This window comes from Hypanus sabinus (genome assembly GCF_030144855.1).
Source record: "Hypanus sabinus isolate sHypSab1 chromosome X2 unlocalized genomic scaffold, sHypSab1.hap1 SUPER_X2_unloc_2, whole genome shotgun sequence".
Lineage (NCBI taxonomy): Eukaryota > Metazoa > Chordata > Chondrichthyes > Myliobatiformes > Dasyatidae > Hypanus > Hypanus sabinus.
The window spans coordinates 1,669,510-1,690,297 of record NW_026778990.1 but is presented as its reverse complement, the minus strand read 5'-3'; the positions used below and the strand labels follow the sequence as shown (position 1 = coordinate 1,690,297).

Genomic DNA, 20,788 nt, shown 5'->3' with positions numbered 1-20,788 from the left:
GTCGGACCGAGCGTAGGTATTCAGCGAAACGGTCTCCCAGTCTGCGTCGGGTCTCACCAATATATAAAAGGCCACACCGGGAAGACCGGACACAGTATAACACACCAGCTGTCCTGACGAAGAGTCTCGGCCCGAAACGTCGACAGTGCTTCTCCCTACAGATGCTGCCTGGCCTGGTGTGTTCCACCAGCATTGTGTGCGTGTTGTGTGATTCCCCGAGTCTGCAGCGCGCGTAGTGGACAATCCCGGTACTGCAGGGGATCAGCAACTCCCCGAAAGTGAAAGCATTCTGAATCAGGAAGTGCCGGAGTTAACATGGCTTCGAAAGGAGAGACCGACAGTTTGAGCGAGGAGGTAATTTGTCCTGTCTGTCTGGATTTCTTCACCGATCCGGTTACACTGGAGTGCGGACACAACTTCTGTCGCTCTTGTATCACACGGTATTGGGAAAGGGAGCAGAGAAACTCCTGCCCGGAATGTAGAGAGGAGTTTGCTGACCGCACCCTCAGGGTGAATCGGGCCTTAGCAAATCTGACACAAAAAGTACGAAATCTAAACCTGAATCCGAAAGGGAAGGAAAGTAAACGTCACTGCGAGGAACATGAGGAAGAACTAAAGCTGTTTTGTGAAACGGACAAGACACTGATCTGTCTGGTCTGTAGAGACGCGCAGGAACACAGAGAGCACCGCTTCATGCCGATTAAAGAAGCTGTTAAAATCTACAAGGTAAAAACTAACGTTAACTTAACATATTTCCTTTGTCCTTTGCTACACCTGACTCCTAACCTCCTCCCTCGTCACCATTCAGGGCCGCAAACAGCCCAGTTCCTCCCGTTTCTTCCATGGTCGATTGTCCTCTCGTATTAGATTCCTTCTTCTCCAGCCCTTTACCTCTTCCACCTGTCCCCTCTCAGCTTCTCACTTCATCACCCTCCCCCACGTTCCCCCTCACGTTGTCTCACCCATCACCTGTCAGCTGGTTCTCGTCCCCAACCTTTTTATTCTGGCTTCTCTCCCATTCCTTCCCAGTCCCAAAGAAGGGTCTCATCCCGGAACACCGACTGTTTATTTCCCCTGAATAGATGCTGCCTGACTCACTGAGTTCCTCCAGCATTTTGTGTGATAATCGGGTTTGATCACCTGTTTCTTTTGATGCATCTTTGTTTCTATTTCCTTCACTCTCTGACCTCCAGGATCAGCTAAAATCTTCCTTAGACTCTCTCACAAAAAAGAAATCAGACTTCCAGGAAAAGGAGCAGCAACAGAAAGAGAAGATTTCCGGAGTTCGGGTGAGGCTTCCTGAGCGGAATTTCTGATATTACTGTCGAGTTTTGCTCCATTTAATGCAGAATAGCCGAGTATCGCAGCTCCAGTGACCTGGGTTCGATCCTGACCTCTGCTGCTGTCTGTGTGGAGTTTGCAGGCTCTCCCTGTGACCACGAGAGACTCCGACACATCCCAGGGACATGCTGGATGAATGGCTAATTACCGTTAACCCTGAAAAGGTGGGGAAGGTGTGTGTGAATCAGATGAGAGTTTATGGTTCAATATGTGAGAGCAGGTTTCAGGAAAACGTGAGGGAATGGTGTTGACGGGAATGCTCTCAGAAGTAGCATGGACTCCAATAGACCGAACTGAATGACGAAAGGAAACAGAGCACAGTAATGCAGTATATTAATCTTCACCTTTCCTTCGACAGGAACAGTCACACAGTGTTCAGTCCCACATCACAGCCCAGTTTGCTGAACTGCGCCAGATTATCACTGAGAAAGAGCAGAGCTTACTCAGGGATCTCAGGGAAGAAGAGAAGAGGATTCTCAACCCAATGGAGAAAAAACTTCTAGCCCTTCAAGAGAATATAAGGATTATTCAGGAGGAAATCACTAAGTTAAAGGAACAGATGGATCAGAACGACAGTGTGATGTTTCTCAAGGTGAGGGATTATATTTCAATTTGTTTCTGTCAAAGGGCACTAAATGAACAGTGGTATATTTGAAATAAACACAGCGCAGAGGCCAATTCTAACAAATCAATTGCCGCTGCTGGCGACCTTACACAAGTTGTTATACCTGCATGATGCACCCTCCCATCACTCCAATAATGACATTTCAAAATGTCCAAGGTACGCTTTCAGTCCTTCATTAGCAAAATACAATCTTGAAGCGATGAAACTTCAGGGTAATTGATTGTAAAGTAAGCTGCCACACAGCGGTCAAGTACAGAATGACATCCGCCCGTCCCCAGCTCAAAACTGCCCAGAACAAAGTACAGATACGTAACCTTTCCCCTTCGCCTTTACCACGTCCCCACTCACGTGACGAGTTACCATAATAAACACGTAACACAGAATACAATGCAGACAGAAAACAGATATGTTGCTCCTACACACAACATTTACAAATGGCAGTAAACTGTTTCTCACCAGACAATTGATGCAACTATTCAGGGTTGTTGTTGTCCCATAATAATAAGATTATGAAGGGATTGGACACGCTGGAGGCAGGAAGCATGTTCCCGCTGATGGGTGAGTCCAGAACTAGAGGCCACAGTTTAAGAATAAGGGGTAGGCCATTTAGAACAGTGATGCGGAAAAACTTTTTCACCCAGAGAGTGGTGGATATGTGGAATGCTCTGCCCCAGAAGGCAGTGGAGGCCAAGTCTCTGGATGCATTCAAGAGAGAGTTAGATAGAGCTCTTATAGATCATGCGGTCAAGGGATTTGGGGAGAGGGCAGGAACGGGGTACTGATTATGCATGATCAGCCATGATCACAGTGAATGGCTGTGCTGGCTAGAAGGGCCGAATGGCCTACTCCTGCACCTATTGTCTATTGTCTATTGTCCTAAAACTGGGCTTCCACAACTTCTGTACACCCCAGGACAAAATGCAAATCTCTCTGAAATTATTTACTCCGATCATAACACAGAGCTGCTGACTGTTTCCTTAAATACCGCATTAAATATCCTTTGAAACTCCCATTAACACCCGGTTCCAGTCACAGGCTGTGCGTGTGTCTGGTGCGGAGGGTGTGAGGGTCTTTGTCAATCAGTGAGAACAAAGAATGTGACCCACACATTAGACTTATCCTCCATATCCGGTTTCCATCAGATTATGGAAACTTTCACTGTCTCTTTATTTTCTGGATATATTTCACATGGGATTATATCCCATTCTCTATCATAAACAGGCCATTAGGTCCATCTTCTATCAGTTTCCCTGCTTCACAATCCTCCTTCCACCTACTCACCACAACCAGCAACAGTGCCCTGAACTCCCTGGTCCCTCACGTGTTTATCCAGCCTCCCCATTACAGTCAGTCTCTGCTGTTCCATTTCATCCACTCCTGTGGCAGCGAGTTTCACATCCTCCTCACTAAATTTCTTGTGGAATTTATTAAAATCCATCTGGAATTACATCTCCCCACGAGTCTCCCCATAAATAGAGGTACTTCCTCCACCCGCACACAATCACATACATCACTGATCTTAAATTCCTCCATCCTATCAGACTGACTTCATATCCAGATGATAATGCACAGCCTGTCCTGTCTTCGCTGTAAGTTTCATCCTCTCAGTAATGGTATGACATTCATAAACTTTCCCTGTCATTTACCCCATGGTTCTGTATTGTCCGTGTGTCTGAGTGATTGTGGGAGTGGGAATTTTCAACACCTTGTAATGATTTGGATGAAATGCAGGATGTGGACAGTAAGTCCAAGTCTAATCAGATTTGTGTTTTATTTATTTCAGGAGGAAGCTCGTCGGAACAGGAGGTAGGACAGGCTCTTTACTGAAACACTGAATGGATTTGTAAGATAGTTCAGAATAGCAATTTATAACCAGTAGTTTAATATTTACAGGATTAATGACGATGTCCAGGAATTAGCAGTGACAGATGAGACCCTACCAGTTGAAAACTTCGATCACCCCTATTTGTTGAACACAGTGCTGAGAGAAACGCTTGATGCTATTAATCGAGGTAAAACGTACAACGATTCATTTCCCCTTGTTTATGAAGCTCAATTTAGTTCCAATGTGAGGCAAAGATTGTCTGTAATACTGGGCTGAAGGGGAACTAAAGTTTATTCCACATCAACTCCACCGACTGGGAGGCATCACTGTCACATGGTCAGCTGGAGATGTCAGACCCCTGAACATACCAGCACAGGGTCACAACACAATCAATATACGGGACTGTCAGATGAACCACTGTGTTCCAAACCCAGGCAAATGCATTAACACACCAGGACATAAGTTTGGATCTACCAGAGGAGCTGAGAATTTAATACTGACAATAATATTGTCAGGAATAAAAATGAGTATCAGTGTGGTGATAGGGATTGTCAGGAAAATACACAAGTCGTTCATGTGCCCTGTGAGTGCAGACTCTGACTGACACAGGTCTTCCCCCTTCCGGATCAGCATCTCTCATTGTTGTTAGAGGCAGAAGAGGGGAGTGGTCGTGATCGGGGCCTGAATCGCCAGGGGAACAGACAGGAGATTCTATTGATGTGAACGGGACACCCGAATGGTATGTTGCCTCCTGGGTGCCAGGGTCAGGGATGGGTATCAGTGCATTAGGGAATCATCAGGGGAACAGACAGGAGATTCTATTGATGTGAACGGGACACCTGAATGGTATGTTGCCTCCTGGGTGCCAGGGTCAGGGATGGGTATCAGTGCATTAGGGAATCGTCAGGGGGACAGACAGGAGAATCTATTGATGTGAACGGGACACTCGAATGGTATGTTGCCTCCTGGGTGCCAGGGTCAGGGATGCCTCGAATCGTGTCCGCAGCATTTTAGAGAGGGAGGGAAAAGAGCCAGATATCTTTGTAAATTTGTGACAATGACATTGGAAGTAAAAACAAAGAGGTCCTGAAAATAGAATTTGGAGAGCTTGGTAGAAAGCACTGAAGCAGCACCCCCAGGGTTGTAATTTCCAGATTGCTGCATGTGATACGTGCTGGTGAGGGTTGAAACAGGATAATTTGACAGATAAACATGGCTGAGAAGATGGTGCTGGGGACAGGGATTCAGGTTCTTGGATCATTGGGATCTCTTCTGGTGGAGGAATGACCTACTCAAAAGGGATGGGTCGCACCTCGACCCGAGGGAGAACAATATTCTCACAGAGAGGTTTGATAGAGCTGTTGGGGAGGATTGAAACTAATTTGGTGGGGGGGGGGTGTTGGAACTGGAGTGAAGGGATAAGACTGATGGTAAAAATGCAAAGATAGCGTCCAGTCAGACTGTCAGATAGGGCGGACAGATGAGAGGAGAAAATTGCAGCCAGTAGGGTGAGTATCAGTGCATTAGGGATGCAGAATTAAAAAGGGTAGCAGATACAGTACACCAAGTGTTATATTCCAATATATGGAGTATGAGAAATAAGGTGGATGATCTTGTTGCACTATTACCGATTGTTAGGTATGATGTTCTGGCCATCACTGAATTTTGACTGAAGGATGGTTGTAGTTGGGATCTGAATGTTCAAGGTTACACAATGTATCGGAGGAAGGAAGGAAGCCGATGGGGTGGTGTGGCTCTGCTGGTAAATCAGCAGCTAGATGTGACATAGGATTGGAAGATGTTGAATCTTGTGGGTTGAGGTAAGGAATTGCAAAAGTAAAAATGACACAGACACCAGTCATATACAGGCCTCCCAACAGTCAGTGGGTTGAGGCCCACAGATTACAACTGGAAATAGAAAAAGCTGATGAAAAGGACAATGTTATGATAATCACGGGAGATTTCAACATGCAGGTCAATTGGGAAAATCAGGTTGGTAAAGGATCTCAAGAGAGTGAGTTTGTTGAATGCAATGTGATGGCTTTCTAGAGCAGTTTGTCGTTGAGCCTACTCGGGGAACAGCTCTACTGGGTTGGGTGTTATGTATTGAACCAGAGGGGAGTAGTTAAAAGAAACCTTAGGAGGCAGAGCTCACAACATGACCGAGTTCAGCTTGAAATCTGATAAGGAGACAGTAAAGTCTGATGTTGTAGTATTTCAGAGGAGTGAAAGAAATTACAGCGGTCTGAGTGAGGAGTTGGCCAAAGCAAATTGGAAGGAGATGCTGGCAGGGATGAGAGCAGAGCAGAAATGGTGTCAGTTTCTGGGAAAATGAGGATAGATATACTCCAAAAATAAATAAATACTCAAATGGCGAAATAGTTCAACCATGGCTGACAAGGGAAGACAAGTTAATGTAAAGGCAAAGGAGAGGGCATACAACTAAACAAAAATTATTCGGAAGAGAGAGGATTGGGAAGCTTTGAAATATCGACAGAGAGGAACTAAAAGGATGATTGGGTGGGAAAAAATAAACAAGAAATTGATTTGAATTGAACTGGCCTGGTTGAAGAAGCTGTCCCGGAGCCTGTTGCTCCCGGCTTTTATGCTACGGTACCGTATCCCGGATGGTAGCAACTGGTACAGGTTGTGGTTGGAGTGACTCTGGTCTCCAATGATCCTTCAGGCCCTTTTTACACACCTATCTTTGGAAAACAAGATAGCAAACAATATCAAATTATTTTTCAAGTATTGTAAAAAAATAAAACAGAGATGAGAGTGGATATAGGACAGCTAGAAAATGAGGCTGGATGCATAATAACAGAGGATAAAGAGATGGCAGATAAGCCAAATATTTTGCACCAGTATTCACCGTGGAAGACACCAGCACTGTGCCCGGTGTTGAAGAGTGCGAGGGAAGAGAAGTGAGTGCAGTTACTGTTACAAGGGAGAAGCTGCTCAAAAAGCTGAAAGCCCTAAAGATGCATAAGTCACCCAGACCAGATGAACTGCACCCTAGTGTTCTGAAAGAGGTCGCAGTAGAACTTATGGAGGCATTCCAAATAATCTTTCAAAATCACTGGACCCTGGCATGGTGCCAGAGGACTGGAAAATGGCAAATGTCACTTGACTCTTTAAGTAAGGAGGAAGGCAGCAGAAAGGAAATTATTGACCAGTTTGCCTCACCTCTATGGTTGGGAAGAAATTGGAGTCAGTTGTTAAGTGTGAGGCTATGGAATACTTGGTGACACTGGACAAGATAGGACAAGTCAGCATGGCTTCGTTAGGGAATATCCTGCCTGACAAACCTGTTGGGATTCTTTGAGGAGATTACAAGCAGGATCGATAAAGGGGATGCAGTGGATGTTGTATATTTGGAATCTCGGAAGGCCTTTGACAAAGTGCCACGCATGAAGGTGGTAACCAGGTTCAGAGGCCATGGCATTACAGAAAAGTTACAGGCATGGTTAGAACATTGGCTGATTGGTAGGAAACAGCGAATGGGAGTAAACGGAACCTTTCCTGGTTGGCTGCCAGTGAGTCGTGTTCCACAGGGACACAGGTGTTAGGACACCTTCATTTTATGCTGTATATCAAGATTTAGCTGATGGAATAGAAAATAAGATATAGGAGAAGAAATAGGCCATTCGGCCCATTGAGTTTACTCTAATATTCAGTCATGGGAAGACCCAATTCTTCCGGACATCCCCACTCCCCTGCTTTCACCCCATACCATTTGATGCCCCGGCTAAATGAGAACCGGTACATCTCTGCCTTAAATATGCCTTGGCCTCCGCAGCCACATGTCGCAACAAATTCCACAGATTCTCCACACACACTGACTAAAGTAATTTCTCCACATCTCAGTTCTAAAAGGACGTCCTTCAATCATGAAGTCACACCCTCTTGTCCTAGAGTAGATGGCTTTGTTTCCAGGTTTTGCAGATGATACGAAGATTGGCGGAGGGGCCGATAGTGTTGAGGAAACAGTTAGGCTGGACAAGGACATGGATGAGGAGGATGGGAAAGAAATTGGCAAATTATATACAATGTTGGAAAATACATGGTCCTGCACTTTGGTCGTAGAAATAATGTGCAGATTTTTTTTTTTCAAATGGGGAGAAAATGAAAAAATCTGAGACAAAATTGGATTTAGCAGTCATTCTGCAGAACTTCCTAAATGGTAACTTGCAGGTAGAGTCAGTGGTGAGGAAGGCAAATCCAATGTTAGCATTGAATTCAATCGGTTTAAATAGCATTCATTTCAAGAGCAGGGATGTGATGCTGAGGATTTATAAGGCACTGGTGAAGACTCACCTTGAGTATTGTGAACAATTTTGGGCTCCTCGTCTAAGAAAAGATGTGCTGGCATTGCAGAAGGTTCATTTCATAAGGATGATTCCAGGAATGAAAGGGTTATCATACGAGGAACGTTTGATAGCTCTGTGTCTGTACTCGCTGGAATTTAGAAAGATGAGGGGGAATCTCATTGAAACCTTTCAAATGTTGAAAGTCCTAGAAACCTTTCGAATGTTGAAAGTCCTAGACAGAGTAGATGTGGAAAGGATGATTCCCATGGTGGTGGAGTTTAGGAGAAGAGGGCACAGCCTCAAGACAGAGGGGGAATCTATTTAAAACATGTGGAGAAATTTGTGCCAGCAGCTGTTGAATTTGTGGAACCTGTTGGGTGTATTTAAGGCAGAGCTTGATAGGTTCTAGATTGGACACAGCATCAAAGGTTACGGGGAGAAGACCAGGTAGTGGGGCTGAGGAGGGAAAAAAGGATCAGCAATTATTGAATGGCGGAGCAGACTCGATAGGAAAATGGCCTAATTCTGCTCCTATGTCTCATGGTGATCAGACCACTTCATTGAAGCATTGTGAGAATGAGCTCGGACACACCAACAAGCATTGACATGGGTCAAGATTTCATCTCGGGAGAAGCACACACAGCATAACCGGCCTGGCAAAGCTCCCTCACACACATATACAAGAAGGACTGGCAGATTGTAGTCAGAGCCTCAGCAATGTACGTTGTTATTTCCCTCAGTAACCTGGAAACCAGTCTCTTCAGAGACAGTCATTTATTCATTTAAACAACTCAATCACGTGTGACACATTGTCAACACACACCAGACATGTGATGACACACTGTAACATAAAAATTCTTCAATGTGCACACTCTCCTTCAATGTGTATACACAGCACACGGATATTTACCACAATCAACACACACACACACACACACACACACACACACACACACACACACACACACACACACACACACACACACACACACACTAACAGAGTGTGACACACGGCCACAGAAATAGGCACAAATTCCCATTTAGGATTGAAATCTGCCATCCTTACCCAGTCTGTCTGTTCTGTGTCACTGAGCTGCCCTCTGACGTGACGTCACATCAACACTTCACAGACAGACTCCGGGGTGAGATTCCTCAGGAGGATGATCTGGGAGGGTTTGATGGATGTTGAACTCACGGCCCACTTCATCAATTTGCAAGACTAAGATGTCTTCTTGAGCATGGCCCATTTGTGTGTATTTGCCCCCCCCCCCCCCCATCCCTCTAACCATTTCCCATCTGTGTATTTATTTGAAAATATGTTATTTTTTACCTGTTTCTACAGCGTCTGAGGGCAAATTCCGTTCACCAACCTCCCTCTCTCTGAGAATGTTACCCGATTTCCCATCTCACTTTCAATCTGAGGCCTCTGGTTCTGTACTCCCATTTCTTGGAAAAAGAACGTTATTTAAGCTCCTTAGAATTATTTACCTTGATAAGGGGTCATACCTGAACATCCTACACTACAGCTGAATAGCCCAAGCTTACTCACTCTTTGCTTTTAACCCAAGCCCCCAGTCCTGGTAACATCCTCCTGAAGCCTCCTGTCCAGTGTAATGACATCCTCCCCATATTCGGGAACCGGAAAAGCAGACAATGCTCCAAGTGTGGTCTATCATCGACATCAAAGGCCTTGCTAAATTTCATGTGGACAGTGTGGAATAAGCTGATGAATACACGACTGAAGGTGTTTTTTTAGATTGGGACAAGAAGGGCGGCGTGGGAGCTAAATTCTGAAGGAAGACAGTGTAAAAAAAAAACTTTGTGTACAAGAACGGCGAGACTGCGCAGGACAGCGCGGAGAGTTTAAAAAGATGAGCACCCTATACAGCGGGCAGCGGAGTGGGTGGCAGCAGAGTGTAGGGCTTTGGCTCAACGGGCTCAGGCGGTAACGGGAAGAGGCGAGAGCGAGGAACCGACTCTTTTTCTCCCCTTTGAAAATCAGCCCGGACGGACGGGGGAACAGCAGGGCACATTAGCTAATGGTTTAAAAAGTTCGTGTGCTTGGTGAAGTAAGTGGGTGAGTAGACCTATCTTTCTTTGTTTCATTCCTGTAGAATTAGGTAGCATGTCTGCAGGGTTAGTGCTTTGTTCAGGGTGTCAGATGTGGGAATCCTGGGAGACCTCCAGCCTCCCTGATAGCCACATCTGCACCAGGTGAACCGAGATTCAGCTCCTCGGAGACCGTGTTAGGGATCTGGAGCAGCAGCTTGATGACCTACTGCTTATTAGAGAAAACGAAGAGGTGATAGACAGGAGCTACAGGGAGGTAGTCATCCCTAGGCTACAGGGGTCAGAAAACTGGGTGACTGTCAGGAGAGGGAAGGGAAATGCCAGGGTAGTGGAGAGCACCCCTGTGGCTGTCCCCCTCAGCAACAAGTATATCGTTTCGGATGCTGTTGAGGTGGATGACCTGACAGGGGACGGCCATGGTGACCGGGTCTCTGGCACTGAGCCTGGCGCTGTTGTGCAGGAGGGAAGGAGGGAGAAGAGGAATGCGGTAGTCATAGGGGATTCCATAGTCAGGGGAACAGACAGGAGATTCTGTGAGCCTGATAGAGATACCCGCATGGTGGGCTGCCTCCCAGGTGCCAGGGTATGGGATCCAGGGTATGGGTCCAGAATATCCTGAAGGGAGAGGGCGAGCAGCCAGCTGTCTTGGTACATGTTGGTACCAATGACATAGAGAGGAAAAGGGAGGAGGTCCTGAAGAGAGATTTCCGGGAGTTAGGAATGAAGCTGAGAAGCAGGACCTCCAGGGTAGTTATCTCAGGATTGCTACCTGTGCCACGTGCTAGCGAGGGCAAGAACAGTAGGATCAGGCTGATGAATGTGTGGCTGAGAGACTGGTGCAGGGGACAGGGCTTCAGATTCTTGGATCATTGGGATCTCTTTAGGGGGAAGTATTAACTGTTCAAAAAGGACGGGTTACACCTGAACCCGAAGGGGATCAATATCATAGCAGAAATGTTTAATAGAGCTGTTAGGGAGGGTTTAAACTAATTTGGCAGGGGGATGGGAAAGAGGTGACATAGGATCGGAAGGTGCAGAATCTTTATGGGTTGAGCTAAGAAATCGCAGGGGTAAAAGGACCCTGATGGCAGTTATCTACCGGCCTCCTAACAGCTGCAGCGATGTGGACTACAGATTACAACAGGAAATAGAGAAGGCTTGCCAGAAGGGCAGTTTTATGATAATTGTGGGGATTTTAACATGCGAGTGGATTGGGAAAATCAGATCGACACTGGATCTCAAGACAGAGAATTTGTAGAATGTCTACGAGATGGCTTTTCAGAACAACTTGTTGTTGAGCCCACTACGGGATCAGTGGTACTGGATTGGATATTGTGTAATGACCCAGAGGTGATTAGAGAGATTGAGGTGAAGGAACTGTTAGGTGGCAGTGATCGTAACATGATTGAGTTCACTGTGAAATTTGAGAAAGAGAAGCAGAAATCCGATGTGTCGGTATTGCAGTGGAGTAAAGGAAATTACAGTGGCATGAGAGAGGAACTGGCCAAATTTGACTGGAAAGGGACACTAGCGGAAGGACGGCCGAGCAGCAGTGGCTGGAGTTTATGCGAGAAGTGAGGAAGGTGCAAGACAGATACATTCCAAAAAAGAAGTAATTTTCAAATGGAAAAAGATGCAACCATGGCTGACAAGAGAAGTGAAAGCCAAAGTAAAAGCAAAGGAGAGGGCATTCAAGGAAACAAAAAAATAGTGGGAAGACAGGGGATTGGGAAGTTTTTAAAAGCTTACAAAAGGAAACTAAGAAGGCCATTAAGAGGGAAAAGATGAACTATGAAAGAAAGCTAGCAAATAATATCAAAGAAGATACCAAAAGCTTTTTCAAGTATATAAAGAGTAAAAAACCGGTGAGAGTGGATATAGGACCGATAGAAAATGATGCTGGAGAAATTGTAATGGGAGATAAGGAGACGGCTGAGGAACTGAACGAGTATTTTCATCTGTCCTCACTGAGGAAGATATCAGCAGTATACCGGACACTCAAGGGTGTCAGGGAAGAGAAGTGTGCGCAGTCATAATTACGACAGAGAAAGTACTCAGGAAGCTGGATAGTCTCAGGGTAGATAAATCTCCAGGACCAGATGGAATTCACCCTTGTGTTTTGAAGGAAGTAGCTGTGGAGATCGCAGAGGCATTAGCAATGATCTTTCAAAAGTCAATAGATTCTGACATGGTTCCGGAGGAGTGGAAGATTGTAAATGCCACTCTGGTATTTAAGAAAGCGGCAAGGAAGCAAAAAGTAAATTATAGACCTGTTAGCTTGACATCGGTGGGAGTCAATTGTCAAGAATGAGGTTACGGAGTACCTGGAGGCATATGACAAGATAGGCCAAACTCAGCATGGTTGCCTTAAAGGAAAATCCTGCCTGACAAACCCATTGAAATCTTTTGAGGAGATTACAAGTAGGCTGGACAAGGGAGATGCAGTGGATTTTGTGTATTTGGATTTTCAGAAGGCCTTTGACAAGGTGCCACACATGAGGTTGCTAAACAAGATAAGAGCCCATGGAATTACGGGAAAGTTACATCTGTCGATAGAGCGTTGGCTGATTGGGAGGAAACAGAGAGTGGGAATAAAGGATCCCATTCTGGTTGTCTGCTGGTTAAAAGTGGTGTTCCAGAGGGGTCCGTGTTGGGGCCACTTCTTTTTACGTTGTATATCAACGATTTGGATTATGGAAAAGATGACTTTGTTGCTAAGTTTGCTGATGATACAAAGGTAGGTGGAAACTCCCCCACCTGAGGAAACAGAGAGTCTGCAGAGAGACTTGGATAGATTTGGAGAATGGTCAAAGAAGTGGCAAATGAAATACAATGTTGAAAAGTGTATGGTCCTGCACGTTGGCAGATTATTATTTAAGTGGAGAGAGAATTCAAAGTTCTGATATGCAACGGGACTTGAGGGTGCTCGTGCAGGATACCCTTAAGGTTAGTCTCCAGGTTGAGTCGGTGGTGAAGTAGGTTGACATTCATTTCTAGAGGAATAAAATATAAGAGCAGGGATGTGATGTTGAGGCTCTATAAGGCAGTGGTAAGACCTCACTTGGAATACTGTGTGCAGTTTTGGGCTCCTTATTTAAGAAAGGATGTTCTGACATTGGAGAGGGTTCAGAGCAGATTCACCAGAATGATTCCGGGAATGAGAGGGTTAACATGTGAGGAACATTTGATCACTCTTGGACTGAACTCCGTGCAGTTTAGAAGAATGAGGAGGAACCTCACGGAAACATGTTGAATTTTAAAAGGCATGGACAGAGTGGATGTGGCAAAGTTGTTTCCCATGGTGGGGGAGTCTAGTACGAGAGAGCATGACTTAAGGATTGAAAGGTGCCCACTCAGAACAGAGATGCAAAGAATTTTTTTTAGCCAGAGGGTGGTGAATCTGTGAATTTGTTGCGGCAGTGGAGTCCAGGTCATTGGGTGTATTTAAGGCAGAGATTGATCAGTCTCTGAGTAGCCAGGGCATCAAAGGTCATGGTGAGAAGGTGGGGGAGTGGCACTAAATGGGAGAATGGATCAGCTTATGATAAAATGGCGGAGCAGATTCGAAGGGCCGAATGGCCGGCTTCTGTTGCTTTGCCTTATGGTCTTATTTGAATGCACCAGTATACGGAATAGGGATCTTGTAGTACAGGTAGAGTTTGACATGTACAAACTTCGGCAGGTACGACTTTGGTCGAAGGAATAAAGGGATAGACAATTCTGTAAACAGGGCGAAATTCAAAAATCAGAGGTGCAAACGGACATGGGTGTCCTTGTGCAGGATTCCCTGAAGGTTAACTTGCAGTTTGTGTCAGTGGTAAGATTGGCAAACTCAATGTTTGCTTTCATTTCGGGAGGATTAGAGTACAAGAGCAAGGATGTAATTCTGAGGATTTATAAGGCAACGGTCAGACCACACTTGGAGTACTGTGAGCAGTTTTGGTCCCTCCTATTGGAAATCATGTGCTGGCATTGGAGGGGGTGCAGAAGATTCACAAGATTAATTCCAGGCATGAATGAGTTAACATATGAGGAGTGTTTGATGGTTCTGGGCCTGTACTCACCGGAGTTCAGAAGAATGGCTGATTTATCATCCCTCTCAACCCTATTCTCCAGTCTCCTCACCATAACTTTTGAGACTCTGACCAATCAAGAAGTTTACTTATTAACTCCTGCATTAAAAATCAAACAGGAGAAAATCTGCAGATGCTGGTAATTCAGGCTACACAGGTCCTGATGAAGGGTCTCGCCAGATCTCTCTGACACCTGTCTGGAGAGAGTTGATGTTGGGAGGATGCGGGTGGGTCGAGAACGGTGAGCACAGCCTCCGACTATAGGGATGTCCATTTAGGACAGAGTCTCCCCGCGATCCCCGGGGCCCCGCTGTCCGAGTCTCCCCCCGATCCCCGGGGCCCCGCTGCCCGAGTCTACCCCCGATCCCCGGGACCGCGCTGTCCGAGTCTCCCCCCGATCCCCGGGGCCGCGCTGTCCGAGTCTCCCCCCGATCCCCGGGTCTCTCTAATTCTCTGCTTCTCCCCCCAGTCTCTGTCACCCTGGATGTGGAAACGGCGAATCCGTATCTCGAGGTGTCTGAGGATCGGAAGAGTGTGAGATGTACCGAGACCCGGAGGAATCTCCCTGACACCGGGAAGAGATTCACAATCTGGGATTGTGTGCTGGGATCGGAGAGATTCACATCGGGGAGACATTACTGGGAGGTGGAGGTGACGGGGAATCGGTTCTGGTGTCTGGGAGTCGCCGCAGAGTCTGTGGAGAGGAAGGGATGGTTCAGTCTGAGTCCGGAGACCGGATTCTGGTATATCGGGCGGTTTGGTGACGTGTTACATCGGGATTATGACGTGTTACAGCGGTATGGTGACGTGTTCGGTCTCCCCTCCCCCGAGTCCCGTCTCGCTGCCGGTCCCATCCCCGGGAGGGTGGGAGTTTATCTCAGTTACGAGTCCGGGACAGTTTCATTTTACAACGCGGAGACCAAGTCCCATCTCCACAGCTTCACTGGGAATAAATTCACGGGGAAACTTTATCCTCTCTTCCGGACTGGGAATGTAAACCAGTGGCTGAGAATCTGCTCCGGTTCCGCTCCGGGTCTGTAAACGGGTCGGGTCCCGGGACCGGCGTCAGGAGTAAAGTCCCTGTAAATATAAATGTGCGGAGAGTGCAGCTAAATACGTGGCTAAGGAGATGGTGCAGGAGGGAGGGCTTCATGTTTCTGGACAATTGGGCTTTGTTCCCGGGAAGGTGGGGCCTGTTCCGACGGGACGGTTTGCCCCTAAACTGGGCGGGGGGGGGGGGGGAATAACATTCTTGCGGGTAGATTTGCCAGTGCTGCTCCGGGGAATTTAATCTAGATTTGCAGAGGGAGGGGAACCAGAGTGTTAGAGCAGATAGTGAGGTGCAGGAGGATAAGGAACATGAGAGGACTGCATGTATAAACGGAAATGAAAAAAAAAGCAGATGATATACATATTCTCAGGTACATCTATTTCAATGCACGGAGTATTGTCGGTAAAACAGATGAGTTTAGGGCTTGGGTTGACACGTGGGATAACGTCATTACTGCTATTAGTGAGGGGCAGAACTGGCAGCTCAATGTTCTGGTAAAATTGGAGAACGGCCAATTTTGTGGAAATGAAAAAGGATCCAGGAAGAGTGGATTGGGATAAGTTTTTTTTCTGGCAAGGATGTGTTCAGTAAGTTCACAGGCATAAGAAATTAAATAGAGATTGGGTTGGAAATGTTATAGCAACTTCATTTAATTCAAAATCGAGAGGAGTTGCAATTTCGGTTAATAAATCTTTACCAATTAAAATACAAAATGTAATAATTGATTCTGTGGGGAGATATGTGATTATACATTGTGAATTTTTTTCAGAATTATGGACTTTTATGAATATTGATGCACCAAATGAAAATGATGCAAAATTCATACAAGAAGATTTTTTGAACTTGGCTGACGCAAATGATAAAATATTAATAGGCGGAGATTTTAATTTTTGTTAAGATCCAGTTTTGGAAAGGTCAACTACAGATGTTACAAAATTAAAAGTAATAAAACTAACTTTATCATTAATGAAAGATTTAAACCTGATTGATATATGGAGAAAAATTAATCCAAGAGAAAGAGATTATTCATTTTATTCAAATAGACATAAAACTTAGATGGAGATTTAATACAATTTTATTAAAACGTCAAGATTTTTGTGATTTTATGAAAAAACAGATTCAATTTTTTTTGGATACAAATTTACATTCAGTTGAGGATAAAATTGTATTATAGGAAGCGATGAAAGCATATTTAAGGGGTCAGATTATAAGTTATACATCTAAAATTAAGAAGGAAAATTGGGAAAAGATATCATAAAGTTAGAAAAAGAATCTCAAAGATATATGACAGAAGAAAAACAAAGACAACTTGTTAATAAAAAAACTACAATATAATACCCTCCAGACGTATCGTACAAAAATGTAATTATGAGAACTAAACAGAAATATTACGAATTAGGTGAAAGATCACATAAAATTCTTGCTTGGCAGTTGAAAACAGAACAGGCTTTTAAAACAATAAATGCAATTAGAACAAGTGTAAATAAGGTTGCTGATAAACCTTTAGAAATTAATGAAACTTTAATTTTTTTTATACTGAACTATATCAATCAGAATCACAAAATAAGATTACTGAGATAGATAAATTTTTATCACAAATAACCCTTCCAAAATTTAATTTGGAAGAACAGAAAGGATTAGATATGCCCCTTACATTAAAAGAGGTTGAAGAAGCTTTAGGATCACTTCAGAGTAACAAATCCCCAGAAGAAGATGGTTTTCCTCCTGAATTTTATAAAAAAAATTTAAAGATATATTAATTCCTCCCTTTATGGAATTAATATACCAAGTGGAAAGAATGCATAAACTCCCACAATCTTTTTTAACAGCGATCATAACTGTATTGCCAAAAAAGAGATCCTCTAAAACCAACATCATATAGGCCTATTTCTTTGTTGAATACAGATTATAAGATAATAGCAAAAATTTTATCTAATAGAATATCTAAATGTTTACCAAAATTAATACATATGGATCAAACAGATTTTATTAAAAACAGACAATCAATGGATAATCTAACCTGCTTACTTAGTATAATTCATCTGGCACAAAAAAGAGAGGAAATGAGTGTGGCATTTGCTTTGGATGCAGAAAAAGCATTTGATAAATTGGAATGGGATTTTTTGTTTAAGGTATTGGAAAAATATGAGCTGGGAAAATCTTTTATACAATGGATTAAAACCTTAAATACTAATCCTCAAGCTAAAGTAGTTACAAATGCTCAGATTTCAACACCATTTTGCTTAACGAGGTCAACTAGACAAGGCTGCCCGTTATCACCTGCTTTATTTGTATTGGCAAAAGAACCATTAGCTGAATTAATTAGAACAGATTCAGATATTGGCGGTTTTAGAGTTAATCAAGAAGTATATAAGATTAATTTATTTGCTGATGATGTTTTGATTTATTTAACAAACCCATTACAATCTTTGCAAAGATTATCTTTTAAATTGGAAGAATACGGGAAAGTATCAGGGTATAAATTAAATTGGGATAAAAGTGAAATTTTACCCCTTACCAAAGGAAATTATAATCAATGTCGATTAGTAACTCAATTTCGATGCTCAATAAATGGGATAAAATATTTAGGTATCAGAGTTGACAATGATGTAAAAAATTTATATAAATAACATTATTTGCCCTTATTAAAAAAAATAAAAGAGGATCTTGATAAATGGATGATGTTACCAATAACATTAATAGGTAGAGTTAATGCTTTAAAAATGAATATATTCCATAGATTGCAATATTTATTCCAAACCTAACCAATACAATTACCGCAGAAGTTTTTTCAAGAACTAAATAAATATGTAAGGAAATTTCTTTGGAAAGGAAAGATGTCAAGAATATCATTGGAAAAATTGAGATGTAAATTTGATTTAGGAGGGTTACAACTTCCAAATTTTAGGAATTATGATAAAGCAAATGAACTTAGATTTATTGCATCTTTTTTTGATGAAAAAAAAACTGGCATGGATTAGAATAAAATTAGATAAGATAGGAGAAAACATACCAGAAGATTTTACATATAAATGGGAATCCAAATTGATACGGGAAAAAAAAAGAATCTCCTATATTAAGACACGATTGATTTATGGAATAAGGTAAATATGGATGATAAGATAAAGAGATCTTTATTAGCAAAAACAAACTTTAATTTAAAATAGGCTTATTCCTTTTACAATGGATAATAAACTTTTACATAATTGGTTCCAAAAGGGGATTAAATATATACGTAATTGTTTTGAAGGAGGTATATTGATGTCGTTTGATCAATGAAAAAATAAATATAAAATATCAAACAACACTCTTTTCTCTTATTTTCAATTAAAGGTCAATTTACGAGAAAAGCTGGGTCAAACAATGTTGATGCCAAAACCAAGTGAAATAGAAATATTAATTCAAAAAGGAAAAATTTTAAAAATTACATCTTGTATGTACAATTTGATTCAAAAACAGACTGAATCTGGAATTCATAAATCAAGACAAAAATGGGAAACCGATTTGAATGTTAAAATTGTTGGAAAAAGTTGGTCAAGATTATGTTCTGATAGTATGATAAATACAATAAATGTTCTAATTAGATTAATACAATATAATTTTTACATCAATTATATATAACACCACAGAAAATAAATAGATTAAATTCAAATATGTCTGACCAATGCTTTCGATGTAATCAAGAAATTGGTACTTTTTTACATTCTACTTGGTCTTGTTTTAAAATTCAACCATTTTCGATATATCTGACTTTTATTGGAACAAAGTACTGGAGTTCAACTCCCAAATAGTCCAATATTATTTTTATTAGGAGATATTGAAGGGACAATACCGAAAATTAAATTGAATAAGTATCAGAAAAAGTTTATAAATATTGCATTGGCAGTAGCTAAAAAAGTTATCGCAATTGCTTGGAAATCTGAGTTATATTTAACTATGGATTATTGGAATAATGAAATATAGTTGTATTCCACTTGAAAAAATTACATATAATCTAAGAAATGAATATGATATATTTTTCAAAATTTGGCTCCCATACCTACAAAAGATGGGATTAAATATATAGGTCCTTTGAAGATAAAATTATAATGCAATTGGGGAAAGTAAGAATAAATATTAAAATTATTTTGAACTCCATGGATCATGAGGGTATCCTCCAATATCGAGACAATTTTCTTCTTTATTTCTTTCTTTAGATAAGGGTTAAGGTGGGGAGGGGGAGGATTAATATTATTTTTCTTTTACTTACTAATTTTTCATTACGTTTATTCTTTGTAATTTTCTAAAAAAATAATAAATAAATAAAAAGAGCATCTCAGTAATCCAACAGCCCACTCACCTTTGCTACCCTTTGTTATTTCCTTACGTTTAACACAATTATTACGTGCCTTTTCCAGCTCAAACTGTGAATTGATTTAAAGTCAGTCCCATAATTTAATAGCTTTTATTTGAAAACTATCTACCCTCGCAAAGATTGTACTGAAGACTGCATTTGATTTTTCTTCAGCCTTGTACGCTTCACATTGAAATAGTATGTGTTTCGACGGTTTCATAATGACAAAATGTACACGACACAGAATGAAGTTTTCCAATTAGTTACAAGGCATAAGTAAGCATAGTGTGGATATTTCTGTCATGTGAATATCATTCCTTCACTTGTTTTAAGCCCTTCTTCTATAAACCCAACAGGTTTATGTATTCTGGAAAGGTGTCTGTCTTTACGTCCATTATCCTACGTCTTGCCATAAGCCCCTAATTCTTAACACTACCAACCTTTTAGCTTCTAATTTGCTATGTGGAAGGTCTATATCCACAGCTTAACATTTAACAGCTTTTGGAGCTAAACAGTCAACATCATCATTTCCCTCAACAGTGTGATATGAAGGGCCCATCATGTGCAGACATATAAATCAAACTTTATATATGAAATACCGTTTGACAAGTTTCCAACAGTCAATCTGACCTACTGCCAGAATGACCTGTTTAAGACTCATCAAAACCAAAATATATTCTGAGCAAATTATAAGGACCAATTTCTTCCATCCACTGTAAGCCTAAACTGTTGGCAAAGAATTCAGCCTTCTATGCTGATAAATGGCTATAAGTAATTTCTTTATCATTACCTGCAATTCAGGCACACAAAAACAGCCACACCAACATCCCCAATTAAATTATCTTTTGATTCATCTGTAAAAATGGTTACTGTATGATAATAACTTTCATTAATATACTGATGACCAACAGACTCTCAGGCAGAACCGAATCTGATCGTGTAAAAACTAAAATCAACTGAAGTCATTGGAAAAAGCAATGTGGGGTTACAGAGTACGCTACAGTGGGACATGTTGTATCATCAAATACACCCATATTCGCAGCGTGGTAAGAACCCAGCCACCCAAAACAAAAAACACTCTTCTAGTGATGGCCCCAACCGTCCTCCAGCGCACCTTTAACAGGATGATCATTTCCTTGACCCGCAAATTAATCCAGTAT

At 42.3% G+C, this 20,788-nt stretch overlaps 1 protein-coding gene across 1 annotated transcript; it reads left to right on the top strand.

Moving 5' to 3' along the window:
- The first annotated feature begins 315 nt into the window (after window positions 1–315).
- On the top strand, window positions 316–19,606 carry LOC132385769 (zinc-binding protein A33-like). Its single transcript, XM_059957992.1, has 6 exons — window positions 316–726; window positions 1,194–1,289; window positions 1,700–1,933; window positions 3,750–3,772; window positions 3,860–3,978; window positions 14,714–19,606. Exons 1-6 carry the CDS (start codon window positions 316–318, stop codon window positions 15,283–15,285), a joined length of 1,455 nt encoding a protein of 484 aa, XP_059813975.1. The 3' UTR covers window positions 15,286–19,606.
- Window positions 19,607–20,788: the final 1,182 nt, after the last annotated feature.

Bases quoted from the DNA above. Each gene is read 5' to 3' on its own strand.
- LOC132385769 (XM_059957992.1), top strand. From the start codon at position 316: ATGGCTTCGAAAGGAGAGACCGACAGTTTGAGCGAGGAGGTAATTTGT. The intron at 727-1,193 runs GTAAAAACTAAC...TCTGACCTCCAG, and splicing joins AAGCTGTTAAAATCTACAAG to GATCAGCTAAAATCTTCCTT. The intron at 1,934-3,749 runs GTGAGGGATTAT...TATTTATTTCAG, and splicing joins ACAGTGTGATGTTTCTCAAG to GAGGAAGCTCGTCGGAACAG.